Consider the following 14,140-nt stretch of genomic DNA (forward strand, 5'->3'; position numbering starts at 1 on the left):
CACTACTTAGAGATTACGGCAATTACAGTACCACAGTTTTACTTACTAAGCTAACGCTTAGGCTGAGACAGCACAACCCGCTAGCATGCCAGCTAACATCTCCCTGTGTCCCGAAAACTGTCAAACTGTCACTGACAAGCCTGAATTTGCAAATAAATGACACTTGCACACCTAATACAAATTACAAATCAGTAATGATTTATTTACATTTGAAAAGAACTCCGTTTGTCCAGCATATTTGTCATTTTTGGTGAGAAAGGTTGTGCCGCACTGAATGCTGGGAATGCCTTCACTGCTAAGGAAGCATCAGATGCTCTCTCATTACTTTATAGCTTTGAAATAAGGCACCTTAGTAGGCAGCATTTTAAGGCATCAAGAATTCTTCTTGGAAAAGCGCACAGGGTGACGTAAAATGTATTTATGTTCGTTTGTTTATTAGGATTTTAACGTCATGTTTTACACTTTGGTTACATTCATGACAGGAACGGTAGTTACTCATTACACAAGATTAATCAGTTTACACAAAGTTATATCAAACACAGTCATGGACAATTTAGTGTCTCCAATTCACCTCACTTGCATGTCTTTGGGAGGAAACCGGAGCACCCAGAGGAAACCCACGCGGACACGGGGAGAACATGCAAACTCCACACAGAAAGGACCTGGACCGCCCCACCTGGGGATCGAACCCAGGACCTTCTTGCTGTGAGGCGACAGTGCTACCCACTTAGGCACCGTGCCGCCCAAATGCATTTATGTATTATGTATTAACAACCTCTAATTCTAAATAGCTAACCACTTTTGGATGGGCGATTACTCAGGTTTTTATTTAAAACAAAGACTGGTAATTATTTGTATGTTTTATGTTAGGGCTGAAATCTACGCTTGAGAGCTGTTCTATGTCAGTCAGTGCTTTTTGTTTTTGGATGAGATGTGTCTCATCTGGGCACCACTATGGCTCAGTGGAAGCAAGAAGGACCTGGGTTTGATTCACAGGTGTTCTTTTTGTGTGGAGTTTGCATGTTCTCCTTGTGTGTGTGGGTTTCCTCTTAGTGCTCTGCTTTCCACTTACAAGCCCAAATACATTCAGCCAGTCAAACTGGAGCAACTAAAAAAATGTGTGTGTGTTTGCCCTGTGATGGACTGACGACCTGTCTGGGGTGTTTCCCTGTAACCCTGATTAGGATAAAGTGGTGGTAAAACAGACAATAAATCAATGAAGTGTCTCGTCCCACATGGCAGCAGTCCTCAACCTTCTTTTTCTCTCAGACCCCCCTGTGTTCAAAACATGTTCTGGGACCTCCTTGACACGGGTTATTATTCTTACGCTTTCAGCAAGACAAAAGATATCATCTTCATGCCCATGGTTTGTTTTGTTGAATCCAGGATAATGGTATAAATCTGATTTTGGTTGATGTGGGTGTACTTCTGGAGAACTGGTGGTAGGAGCTTCCTCACCTGGGTCTATTTTAGCAGGATCTACATTAACAATGGAATCATGTGTAGTCACCGTCCATTGACATGTCCATTCTCAAAGACCCACCGTACACTATAGATGGTTAGATTTATAGATTTATGACATCACAAGAGATCCGCTGTATGCCAGTTGTCTATTGTGATTATTTCTTACTCTTTTCAATTAAACGCAATAGGACCCCCCTCTAAGCTGACTGAGGCCAGTACAATTATTGTGAAGACTATGTACAGGATTTTATGCCATCACAATTTAGTTTAGTAGTTTAAAGTTTATACTCAGCTTAAAAATTTCTAATTTGTTTTCCATCCTATAACTGATATTTGTGGAAAGTAAGAAAGTAAGTAAACCAATCAAAAAGTCAGTAAATTCCTTTTAATTGTCAGTATACATTCACAATAATTTTTTTTTAAATTTTATATTTTTTTACCATCATTTGTCATTAATTTCACCTTTCTTTTTATTGTGACTAAAACGTTAATCAGTATAAGCAGAAGACGTAATTTAGTCTGCAGGAATATGTTATTCTTACTGACAGTTAAATGTCATTGAATCCTTCCAATTTTAATTCCTGGGACAGGGTTTTATTCTGTGTAACAGGCTCTGTACGTTGGTTTGGGATGAGAGCGTTCCACATTGCAGCACTTTGCAGCTTGGCGACAGGGTCATCGCTGTAGTCGAGAATATTTCCATTCCACATGCCAACCCCTCTCAAACCCTGCTGTCCCACATAGGCAGCTTTCAAAGAGATGCTTTCGGGGTCATCGAACCACACCTGATGGATTTTCCCTTCCCCATCCTGTGGCATACAATTTGAGAAGCAATTTATTACTTAATGTTAATTAATGTTCAAGATGCAACTTTTCCAGTTTTATTCCTTTCATATATAGGGCAGTGGTAGCTCAGTTGTTAAAGTATTGGACTATTGATTGGAAGGTTGGTGGTTGAAGCCTGACTACCACCAATTTGCCATTGTTGGGCCCCCAAAGGCTTTTAATCCTTAATTTCCATTATTTTATTTAGTCACTTTTACAATATCTTCTATATAGCTAGAACTTACCTTGTAATTGTAATAAGGAGCAAGCTGGACTTCATCCCATTTCCTTCCAGACATGGAGTTGTTGATCTGCTTCATTATAGTACTGTAAGGGATTTGCTTTCCAGCCGCATCACTGCAAGGAGCTCCTCTGAAAGGCACTTTAGGAATCGTACAAATACCCTCCTACAAGACAGCAATGTTATGCATAGAAAGCTGGCATAGTTACATTTAAGGTAAGTCTTGCCCAAACAACATGTAAAGCTGGTCCAGAATGACCTCTGGCCACAGCTACGTCTCAGCCCGCCTAAAGCACTGCTAATCTAGAAAGTTTTCATTCATCAGTAGCCAGTTTGTGCCATTTTTTGCATTTTTTCTTTTGTAACCTACACTGTTTGTGAAGATGAGTGCACAACCAAGCACAAAGTAACCAAAAATGGTTCGATTCATACGTGGAAGAAGCTGACAGAGAAATTTTAACCCTACAAACTGACATTCATATCAAGCCAAGGGCCTCTGCTGGACAATTTTAGAACTTGCTGGCTGAGAAAAAATTGAGTCTTAATATCAGTCCACCCTTACTGATGAAGAGCAGCTATTGTCCAGACTTCATAAACCTGGCTGACACCATTCTGTGCAAATCATCAGAATAAGGTTAGTGTGATTTTTCAGTCACTTGCCCTGTAATGCTGAATATAAATATAGGCGACTGAAGCACATTTAAAAAATCTTTAAAGCTTTTTAAAAACTATATGAGGCCAACATTTTTAAAAAGTACATCACGATAACCTGTTGACTGAAATAGTAGATCTCAAGCCATGAAAGTATGGGCAGCCCTGCCTTAGATGCTTTGTAAACCCTTTGTAGACCACGGCTTTTGTCAGGAAAATTCTACTTGAGCATCTAAACTGCAAAACATATCAAATGAAAGCTCACTTTCCAACCACAAATACCTGATGTTTGCTGACCACCTACAGAAAAATTGGCAAGACGTGTAAAAAGGTCTTGAAGTAAATGTTAGTCAAAATTTTATGGAAGCCATAAAGTACCAGTAGATTGTAAATGCTAAAACTGGATCATGTTTGATGGTCAATGACACTTAAACACATCCAGATTCACACAAAAATGGTTTGGCGTCAACAAAACTAAGCTTGTGCCATTGCTATTCCAGTCCCCTCACCAAAATTTCTATAAGGTGAGGCCAGAAAAACAAGGTCTGGAGGACCTGGAAGGATTCTATAAAAATAACCGCTTTAAAATTTTTTGGACTATTCAATCTCAACAAACGTTTACGAAAGAATATTATGCATTAGTTTTTTCTGTCATGAAACAAATGCGTCCAATTTTTACCCAACTGCATTATGCATCCTCTCTACTAATGCTGACCCCCTGCCCCTGACTGAAGAGCGCGAACAGACACACGCCCCCTCCAACACGTGAGCAGTACCCGACTGCATCTTTTCACCTGCATGAGACGAGTGCCGGTCAGCCTTGTGCACGGAAAGCCACACCCTGATCAACATTATTCCTCTCTCTGTGCAGGCACCATCAATCAGCCAGCAGAGGTCGTAATTGCATCAGTTATGACGTCCCTATCCGGCTCCCTTCCCTGGATGAACAACAGCCAAACGTTGTTCATGTAGCCGTCCAGCCCAGCCAGATGGCAGAGCTGAGATTCGATACGATGTATTTAAAAATCCCAGCTCTGGTATGCTAGCGTATTTAACCGCTGCGCCACCTGAGTGGCTAAGATTGAGATTCTTAGCCACAATCAAATTACCTGTGGAAAATGTTAAGACTGATGTGTCATTCTACAATGATCAAAACACTTTTAGATATGTGTAAATAATATGCAAAAGGTAAACTACAGCTGTTCAAGTGTTGCTAGACTAGTTAAGTACTATTTTAATAGATGGCATTATGTGGCTGAATAACAATTTTGTAACCTTATTTGCCAATAAACTGGTAGATGCCAGACGGTGTGGTTCTACCTTAATTTAATAATACAATTCCCATCAATGAATCATAAAAAACAAATGTTAATAATACCTTAGCCATTTCACTAATAGTATAATGTACAGTGTGTTTTCAAACATTATTTAATTAGACACCTACATGCTTCTTAAAAAGCCTAAATAAATAAAGCTTATAGATTAAAACAACATATCCATATATTATAAGATCATTATTTCATTCATAAAACATAAGTAAGAGTAGTTACCTGTGAGAAATTTAGACATGGGTAGTCATACCCATACCATGGAACTCCCATCACCAGTTTCTTTGGATCTATTTTTAGATTAATGTACTGATCATACCCTGAAAGACAAAAAGGCACTTTAACAAAAGTACAAAGATCATATTTAAGTAATACACTGTGTTAGTAAATAGAACAGTTATACTGATACCTGCTAATGTTTGGTTAAATGGTGCATTTGCCATTGCGATGCAGTCCCCCCAGATCTGACTCATTTCATCATAAGACATTACAAAGACCAGGTCACAGGAATCTGCTATAGCGGTGTAGTCATAACAGCGCTTATCAATGCACTTGGGTGACCAAGCCACATCAAAGGATACCTATTATTTATATAAATAAAGAGCAAGATAAAAACTGCAATATGTTAAAAACCGTAATTACAGATTATTCAAGAGTCATCAGTTCAAGTCCTAAATATCAAACGCAGTCATGGACAATTTAGTATCTCCAATTCACCTGTGGGAGGAAACCCACACACAGACTTGAGGAAAACATGCAAACTCCACGTAGAAAGGACCCGGACTGCTCCACCTAGGAATAAAACCCAGGACCTTTTTTTCTGCAAGGCGACCCACCGTGCTGCCCTAATAAACCAATAACTGACAAAGAAGTCATTGATCAAATAATGCTATCGATCAATTTATTTCCACCAGATGATGCGTGATTTGTACCCTCAGTGTGCATACACACTCATTCAGAGATTGAATGCTACAGTTTACCTTAAACAAAAAGTTTTATTGCACTGATTGTAAGGTGTCTGCGGCGTCAGTGGAACCTACCACTCGTTCCTGACGTCGCAGGCCTTACAGAACAACTAAGAGCGTGGCCTCAAATAGGCGGCCAGCTCATTAGGGCGAACGACCTGCAGCTGCGGTCTCCCTATTTAGGGGGGCGTCGCCAGGCTGCAGGCGTCGCACCTTCTTGTTTTCTTTCCTTTTGTTTGGCATGGTGGCACAACACTGGCTTCCTTACTAGGGACACTCTGGTCACCCCTGGCGCTACTAGAGCCTTAGGGTGTGTAGGTCGCAAGGCCAGGGTAAGCAATGCTAGCTATGAGCTAAAGCTAAGCTAACCGCCATTCCACAGCAGCTCTTAAGCCAAAAGGCTCAGCGGGTTCATGCCAGCCGTCTTGGCTGAGTGGGTTAAGCCACTGCTTTTCTGTGCCCCTCAGTCCCGGTTCGAATCCGCCCTTTTGGTTCCAACGCCAACCGTTAACTCCTTCCCAGCCTGATCGTGCTGGTGACAATGCCGGAGCGGCTTTTATTATAAGCCGATTTTTGCTCCGGCTCCTTCCCAGCCTGATTGTGCTGGTGACTATGCCGGAGCGACTTTTCATAAGCCGTTTTTTTGCTTTTCGCTGGTTTCCTTACCTGGGTCTTCATTTTAATGTGTTTTTCCCGCTGCGCCATTTACAAGCGCACGGGCTTCATTTGACTCTCGCCCTGCCATAGCGCAACTGGGTTAGCGAACACCTCGCACCTCAGCGATCCGGGTTCGCGCCCTGCGCTTCCCCTTTTTCCTCGTGTGTGTTTTTCCTTTCCAGTTGCCTGCGGCGCCAGCGGCTTTGTTCGCCTCGTTCCCGTTATTTTTCCCTTTTGTGTTGTCTTTTGTTTACTATTATTTATTGTTAAATAAAAATTATAATTTTTCTCTGCATCCTTGGGTCCTACCTCTCTCCACATAATACTAATATTATTAAAATCATAAATGATGGATCGGGCAAAGTGGGTAGCACTGTCGCCTCACAGCAAGAAGGTCCTGGGTTTAATCCCCAGGTGGGACGGTCCGGGTCCTTTCTGTGCGGAGTTTGCATGTTCTCCCCGTGTCTGCGTGGGTTTCCTCCCACAGTCCAAAAACATGCAGTCAGGTTAATTGGAGACACTGAATTGCCCTATAGGTGAATGGGTACGTGTGTGTATGTGTGTCTGCCCTGCGATGGACTGGTGCCCCGTCCAGGGCGTTACTGTGTGCCTTGCACCCATTGAAAAGCTGAAATAGGCTCCAGCACTGCATTAAAATTACAAACTAAAGCTGTATTGTGTCAGTATGGGTCTGACTGCATGTTAATCGCTGCACATGAGTACCTGGGTAAAATTTTATTATTTATTTATTTTTCTTTGCAAAAATTACATGGATATTTTGAAACACCCAGTATAAAGACAGAACACTGCTTATTATCTCACAATAACTACATTAATGTTGTTAGTAAGCCTTAATATACCAGCTGCATCTTTTTTATTAGCAATATAAGAGTTCTGAACTACACTGACGAGGCATAACATTATGACCACTGACAGGTGAAGTGAATAACACTGATTATCTCTTCATCACAGCTGTTAGTGGGTGGAATCAATTACACAGCAAGTGAACATTTTATCCTCAGAGTTGATGTGTTAGAAGCAGGAAAAATGGGCAAGCGTAAGTATTTGAGGGAGTTTGACAAGGGCCAAATTGTGATGGCTAGACAACTGGGTCAGAGCAAATCCACAACTGCAGCTCTTGTGGGGTGTTCCCGGTCTGCAGTGGTCAGTATCTATCAAAAGTGGTAAACCAGCGACAGGGTCATGGGCGGCCAAGACTCATTGATTAATTACCATGGGGAGCAAAGGCTGGCCCGTGTGGTCTGATTCAACAGACGAGCTACTGTAACTCAAACTGCTGAAGAAGTTAATGCTGGTTCTGATAGAAAGGTGTCAGAATACACAGTGCATCCCAGTTGCAGGGCTGTTTTGGCAACAAAAAGGGGACCAACACAATATTAGGAAGGTGGTCATAATGTTCTGTCTGATCGGTGTAGCTCTGGTTACGGTGTTTATGTTCATCTTATCATTCTACATTACTGCCACATGTTCTTTTGTATGCTATGTTAAAAAAAATCATGACGACTTGTTGATCACTATGATGTGGTTTAGATCTTAATAGGATGCTATAAGCTTGTTAATACATGGTTAACCATTGACTGAGGATGACTGATTATCAGTTAAAAGAAACCAGCCAAATTTGCATCCATAGTATTAATCAGCTTCCTACCTGAGAGCCTGGAATTTCTTTATGAAACGCGTCAGTGGTCTCTTTAACAAGGGCAGTCAGAGCATAGTACTCAGGTGAAGAAGTCTCTACAGCCTGCTCAATGTCTATGTTTATACCATCCATGAACTGGCTTTTAGCCAAATTGAGTTTTTCCGTGATCCATTCTTTTCTTTTGACATCATCCACAATATCTGCGACTGGTACGTCACCTGTAACAAAATGTCAAGAACTTAATACTAATACTTAATACTAAAATAAACAACACGCAATGTTTAAAATACATACACTGATCAGCCATAACATTAAAACCACCTCCTTGTTTCTACACTCACTGTCCATTTTATCAGCTCCACTTACCATATAGAAGCACTTTGTAATTCTACAATTACTGACTGTAGTTCATCTGTTTCTCTACATACTTTGTTAGCCCTCTTTCATGCTGTTCTTCAATGGTCAGGACCCCCGCAGGACCACCACAGAGCAGGTATTATTTAAGTAGTGGATCATTCTCAGTACTGCAGTGACACTGACATGGTGGTGGTGTGTTAGTGTGTGTTGTGCTGGTATGAGTGGATCAGACACAGCAGCACTGCTGGAGTTTTTAAGTAGTGTCCACTCACTGTCCACTCTATTAGACACTCCTACCTAGATGGTTCACCTTGTAGATGTAAAGTCAGAGACGATCGCTCATCTATTGCTGCTGTTTGAGTTGGTCATCTTCTAGACCTTCATCAGTGGTCACAGAACGCTGCCCACGGGGAGCTGTTGGCTGGATGTTTTTGGTTGGTGGACTATTCTTAGTCCAGCAGTGACAGCATTGCTGTGTCTGATCAACTCCATGCCAGCACAACACACACTAACACACCACCACCTGCTGAGAATCATCCACCACCTAAATAATACCTGCTCTGTGGTGGTCCTGTGGGGTCCTGACCATTGAAGAACAGGGCGAAAGCAGGCTAAAAAAAGTAGAGAAAAGTAGTGGAGAAACAAGGAGGTGGTTTTAATGTTATGGCTGATCAGTGGACATGTATGATGAAGAGTTAATTTGCTTTGCTGGCTTTAAATGAGAAGTTTATTCTACCTATGTGTGTTCCCCACAGGACCAACACTGACTATGTGCTGCTTGTGTGGCCAATCATTCTCAGCACTGCAGTGACAGACATGGTAATAACCTTATTGCTCTAGTATGAGTATATCAGGTGCAGCAGTGTTGGGAAATTACTGCCACCTTAATTAGAAATAATACCCTGGTACCACTCATAGCAGGTGTATACTTAGAGACTACAGCTTTTTATGCACAATGTGTGTTAATCTTCCTGTGCTTTTTTTTTTATCACTGGACACTTTCTGATCACAGGACACTGCTGACTTTATGTTTTTGGTTGTAGCACTATTGTCCTTCCAACACTGACATTAAGAATAAAAGGTAATCCCAGCAAGGCTGCAGCACCTGATACTAGTTCAACACAGAATACAAGGTCATTACCATGTTAGTGTCATTGCAAGCTGAGATTGGTTTGCAGAACAACAAATGGGCTACATTCAGTAAATGTATACACACAAAGTTCATCTGATTAGCTTATAAAACAATAACTCGTTTGTTAAGTGTGTTTAAATGTTAGGTTTTTATTGGTTTATTACTAGTGCAAGAGATTCACACAGATGAGTCTGTGTGCTGCCTGTGCTAGTAAAGAATTTCAATGCAATTTTTCCAGGCGTTACCGTTCACACATGAAAGACTCAAAAAAACATACAAATATAGTGGAACCTCGATTTAACAGACCTCCATTTAACGGATTTCAAACTTAATGGCCAAAATTTTTAAAAGCAAATGTCCGGTCCGATTGTTTTAAATTCCTGCGAGAAGCGTACCAAGACCAGTAGTTTAGTAACTGTCCACTAGCCGGCTCACGTCTCTGTGTTCACATGGGTGATAGGCTTTATTTTGTTGGAAGGCTTGCTTTGTTTTCGCCTTTTTCTCTGTGTTTTATGCTTAATTTTTTGCAAGTTCTAGTGCTTAGTTATGCACCAGCGCTGCTCCAGTAACCACCAGCAGTGCTTCAGACTAAATAATAGATACTCTTAGTCCCCACGATACAATCATGGCAAAAAAAAAACAAGGTAAACAAAATTTCTCCCCAGTACTACACCAACTTTAATATTTATTTACAGGTTTTACATGACATATTTACATATCTATTTATATTGTATATTTTACTGGTTATCATATGTGCATGTTTAGTAAAATTTGTGGCCCTTAGTGCTGTGTTTTTGTATACCTTCGCAACCCCTGAAAAAAAACCTCGCTGTTTCGGACAATCGCATTTTATGGACTAGTGCACCCCTCTTTTAGTCTGTTAAATCAAGGCTACACTGTATAGCCACATCTCTCGTAAGGGGGCTTAATGGCTGATTCACTGTTAGCATTGTTGATTTAGTCCCAATTTGAAAACACATGAAATGAACTGCTATAACATATTTCTACTACAGATAAAGCAGGTAAACCTTTATTTGCTGACATATTTACTCAATACAATTACCTTTTAAAACAAGACGAGCCCCTTTGGAATGAGCATAGCACATCAGCTCAGCGTCATACTTTCCAAATGCAGCAACTGTTGTTACTTTGGACCAGTCATAGGATTTCCAGGCTTTCTTCCCAACATCAAATACGAATACCTGCAAGAGTAAAAGTGTTACAGAACCTGTAGACCCCATATGGAAATGCTGGTTATAAAGCCTTTGACATGTCTTACAGCATTTACTAGACTTGTAACAATGTGTGTTGTCTGTAAATTACTTAACACAGCAGTCTACAAATGCATATATGGACATGGCTTTTCCCTTACTAATTGTGCATGGCAAATGTTTTATGTTATGTTGCCAACACATATCATATACACTTAGTGGAATATTACATGTTAACCTAAACCTAATGTTTTTGATACAACCCCCAATTCAAAAGGGGGCAGTTTGGAAATCTGTCAATAAAACAGATAGCAAAATGTCTGTACTAATCAGTGTTTTACATTATAAATATACACATGGTGCTCAAGTGGCGCAGCGGCCTATTATGCTAGCCCATCACCACTGTATGGAGTTTTCATGTTCTCCCTGTGTTCACGTGGGTTTCCTCTGGATGCCCTTGTCCAAACACATGCGGTCAGGCCAACTGGAGATACTAAAAACTGCCCTAAGTAACTGGTGATCTGTCCAAGCTTTTTTGGCTTTCGCCAATGGAATGGTCCCTCACCCAGACATCATCTAGTCAGCGGGGTGTTATGGAGGTCCCTTTTGATTGATAAATGAGGTGACAGTGTGCGGAACAACAAATAGGATGCAGTCAGTAAATTTAAACAGAAAGTTCATCTGATTAGTATGAATTAGAAATAATAAACAAATGGAAAACAAATGGAAAGGGCTTGTGTGTTTAAAGTTTGTATTAGTTTATTAGATGCTACTTATTTAGTGCAAGCGATTTACTTCAATGAGTCTGTATACCGGCCTGTTACTGGCTGATACCTGTGTAATTTTACACATAAAAAACAGCACATACAATAGATTTCAACCAATGACCAGGAAAAAAGCAGTGGTAAAACAAATAAATAAATTATAATAAATGAAACAAATATTTGCACTGTGTGAGGAACAATTATAGGTACACACACATATAAAAACTACACACACACACACATATGTAAAAGTTACATATGTAAAAGTATATACAACATTTTAATATATTTGTTTATCTGCATAATAAAATTATAAAGTAAATACAATATATTTAAAAAAAAACATGTCTGTAATATGTGAGGGACATTTTAAAGTTGGTTTGACTTCAATAAATGTTAAAACAGTTTACCTTTACGACGCCCCTTGTTTTGACTTCAATAAATTAAATGCTAAGACAGTTCACTTTTACGACGCTCCCTAACTCTTCCAAAGCAATTGGAGCTTTAATTCTTCAACATTGCAGTCTATTTTACTCGAAGAAATACCAAATAATATTTACTCAGTTTACAGTAGGCAAATAAAAAGTAAACACACCAGAATTACAATTTTATGTCAAAGCTAAAAGCACATAATTTATTTCAGATAAAGGAGTTAGGGAGCGTCGTAAAGGTGAACTGTATTAGCATTTGATTTATCAATCCAAGTAAGACCGACTTCAACATGCACATACCAATGTCCTTCACATACTGCAAAACATGTTTTAAAATATATAGTAGTAACTTTATATAGTAGTAACTTTATATAGTACTAACTTTACCTCGAACTCATGTTCCTGTTGGATGGGTTGACAGAGTTCCTCTCGTTCGCATGGACACGCTGCCGACGAATCTTTTAAAGTAAAAGTAAAAAGAACTGCGAGAAACACCAGTAGCCGCATGATTTCACACCTAAGTTTTTACATCGTAAGCGTTTTAAATGTTTTAATTAAATAAAAAACATATACTACTTCATCACTGCGACATCTCGAGACTGTCAACTGTTTACTTCCTCAGTACGGCGCGCGAGACGTTACGAAGTGGAAGCAGTGCACGTGATAATCACCAACCTGACACATACATAAGAGACAATAAATCAAATGTTTATGTCTTGTCCCTTTGATACTGGAGCTCCTCAGCATTTAATTTATTTACCTTTAATTAATTCATTAACTCTATGTTCTTATATATTTAACAATGTTTTTAGCTTAATTTCATGCATTCAAAACAATAGTGAATGACAGGTTTTCGACATGTAAACAAACGTCTCTGTCTTCCTCTAGTGGTTAATTGTAGTACGATTTCTAACCTTCAGCTGTTAAAGTGAGAAAAGTAAAAATGCTGCAGATTTGAGTAGAGTAACAAAAATGGAAGTAAAGTACGTATTTCCTGCAATAATTTATTTAATGTGGTAAAAATCTAATAAAATATTTAGGTCAGCAGAAGATATAAGAACAGCTTTAGTGCAAACCATCGTAAAAGGACGAGAAACCATTCATCCAAAACATTCTCCTGTTGAACTGGAGACTGTAAATGCCACAACACATTTCTTTCTTTCTTTCTTTCTTTCTTTCTTTCTTTCTCTCTCTCTCTCTCTCTCTCTCTCTCTCTCTCTCTCTCTCTCTCTTTCTTTCTTTCTGTCTGTCTTTTCTTTCTTTCTTTCTTTCTTTCTTTCTTTCTTTCTTTCTTTCTTTCTTTCTTTCTTTCTTTCTTTCTTCTTTTCTTTCTTTGTCTGTCTGTCTGTCTTACAATATTTCCTCATATACTGATAATTTTGCTTCAAATAAATGATAATCCTGTTTTTATTGCAAATCAATGCAGTAAATTGGTACACTGAAATACAAACCCCATTTCCAGAAAAGTTGTAAAATGCAAAAAAAAAAAAAAAAAAAAGAATAAAAAGTAAAAAGATAGTATTTCCAATGTCTTTACTAATCGTTGTATTTTGTAAATATAGCCTAATTTAGAATTCAAAGCCTTTTGATTTGATTCATTTGAACACACTCCAAAAAAAGTTGGGACAGAGATTTTTTAATAAGTTTGGGAACTGAGGACACTAATTGTTGCACTTTTGCAAGTGGAATTTTTGTCCATTCTTGCCCAATACAAAGAAATGGGGATTGTATTTTGGACTAGTGATTTACTGCAGGCTTTTGATTTGCAATGAAAACAAAGCATTACATTTTTTTAATGCTCATTTATTTTATACTAAATCAGTATGAATGTGATTGTGATTTGTTTTTTCTTAAAAAAAAAATACATCTCTACATCATGTACATGCTGTGGATTGTCAGCTAAACGTTGATGCTGCAAGCCCTCCCACATGTATTAAAGGATAATATAATATAATATTATATTATATATTACAATATAAATTAATAAAATATTTGGACTGAATGATACATGATACAATGATACAATGATACAATGATACATGGCATGTATAAATATAAATCATATTAATTTTGTATCTGGACATGAAAAGTGCAATTTGGCAAATAACCACTTTAAATAAACATGAAGATGCTTTCAAAGTCCAGAGAACAAACCTGTGTTAAGGTCACACTTTTCCATGTCATTGAAAAAGTTAGGTCATCTTGTTCTGTTCAAATTTTGCATAAAGCTTAAGAATAAAAAAGACAGGATATTATTATATTATGTTTTTTAATATATATATAGGGTTAGGGTTAGGGTTAGGGTTAGGGTTTTTTTTTTTTTTTTTTTTTTTTTTTTTTTTCTCTTTTATGCAGTTCTTTATCTTCACTACCATGTAACTTATAACTTTTTATAATGAGGCACATGTTCATATTACACTATTTGATAGCATAGCCATGTTTTAAAACATGCAC

At 38.7% G+C, this 14,140-nt stretch overlaps 1 protein-coding gene across 1 annotated transcript; it reads right to left on the reverse strand.

Annotated features, from left to right (window-relative positions):
- Positions 1-1,835: 1,835 nt before the first annotated feature.
- Positions 1,836-12,245, reverse strand: ctbs (chitobiase, di-N-acetyl-). The gene is made up of 7 exons (XM_063012813.1): positions 12,074-12,245; positions 10,344-10,482; positions 7,801-8,009; positions 4,919-5,090; positions 4,732-4,829; positions 2,535-2,696; positions 1,836-2,273 (listed from the first exon to the last, which is right to left on the reverse strand). The coding sequence occupies exons 1-7, from the start codon at positions 12,191-12,193 to the stop codon at positions 2,013-2,015; spliced, it is 1,161 nt and encodes a 386-aa protein (XP_062868883.1). The 5' UTR covers positions 12,194-12,245; the 3' UTR covers positions 1,836-2,012.
- Positions 12,246-14,140: the final 1,895 nt, after the last annotated feature.

The sequence above is a fragment of the Trichomycterus rosablanca genome, chromosome 17, assembly GCF_030014385.1.
Source record: "Trichomycterus rosablanca isolate fTriRos1 chromosome 17, fTriRos1.hap1, whole genome shotgun sequence".
NCBI classification, from domain to species: domain Eukaryota; kingdom Metazoa; phylum Chordata; class Actinopteri; order Siluriformes; family Trichomycteridae; genus Trichomycterus; species Trichomycterus rosablanca.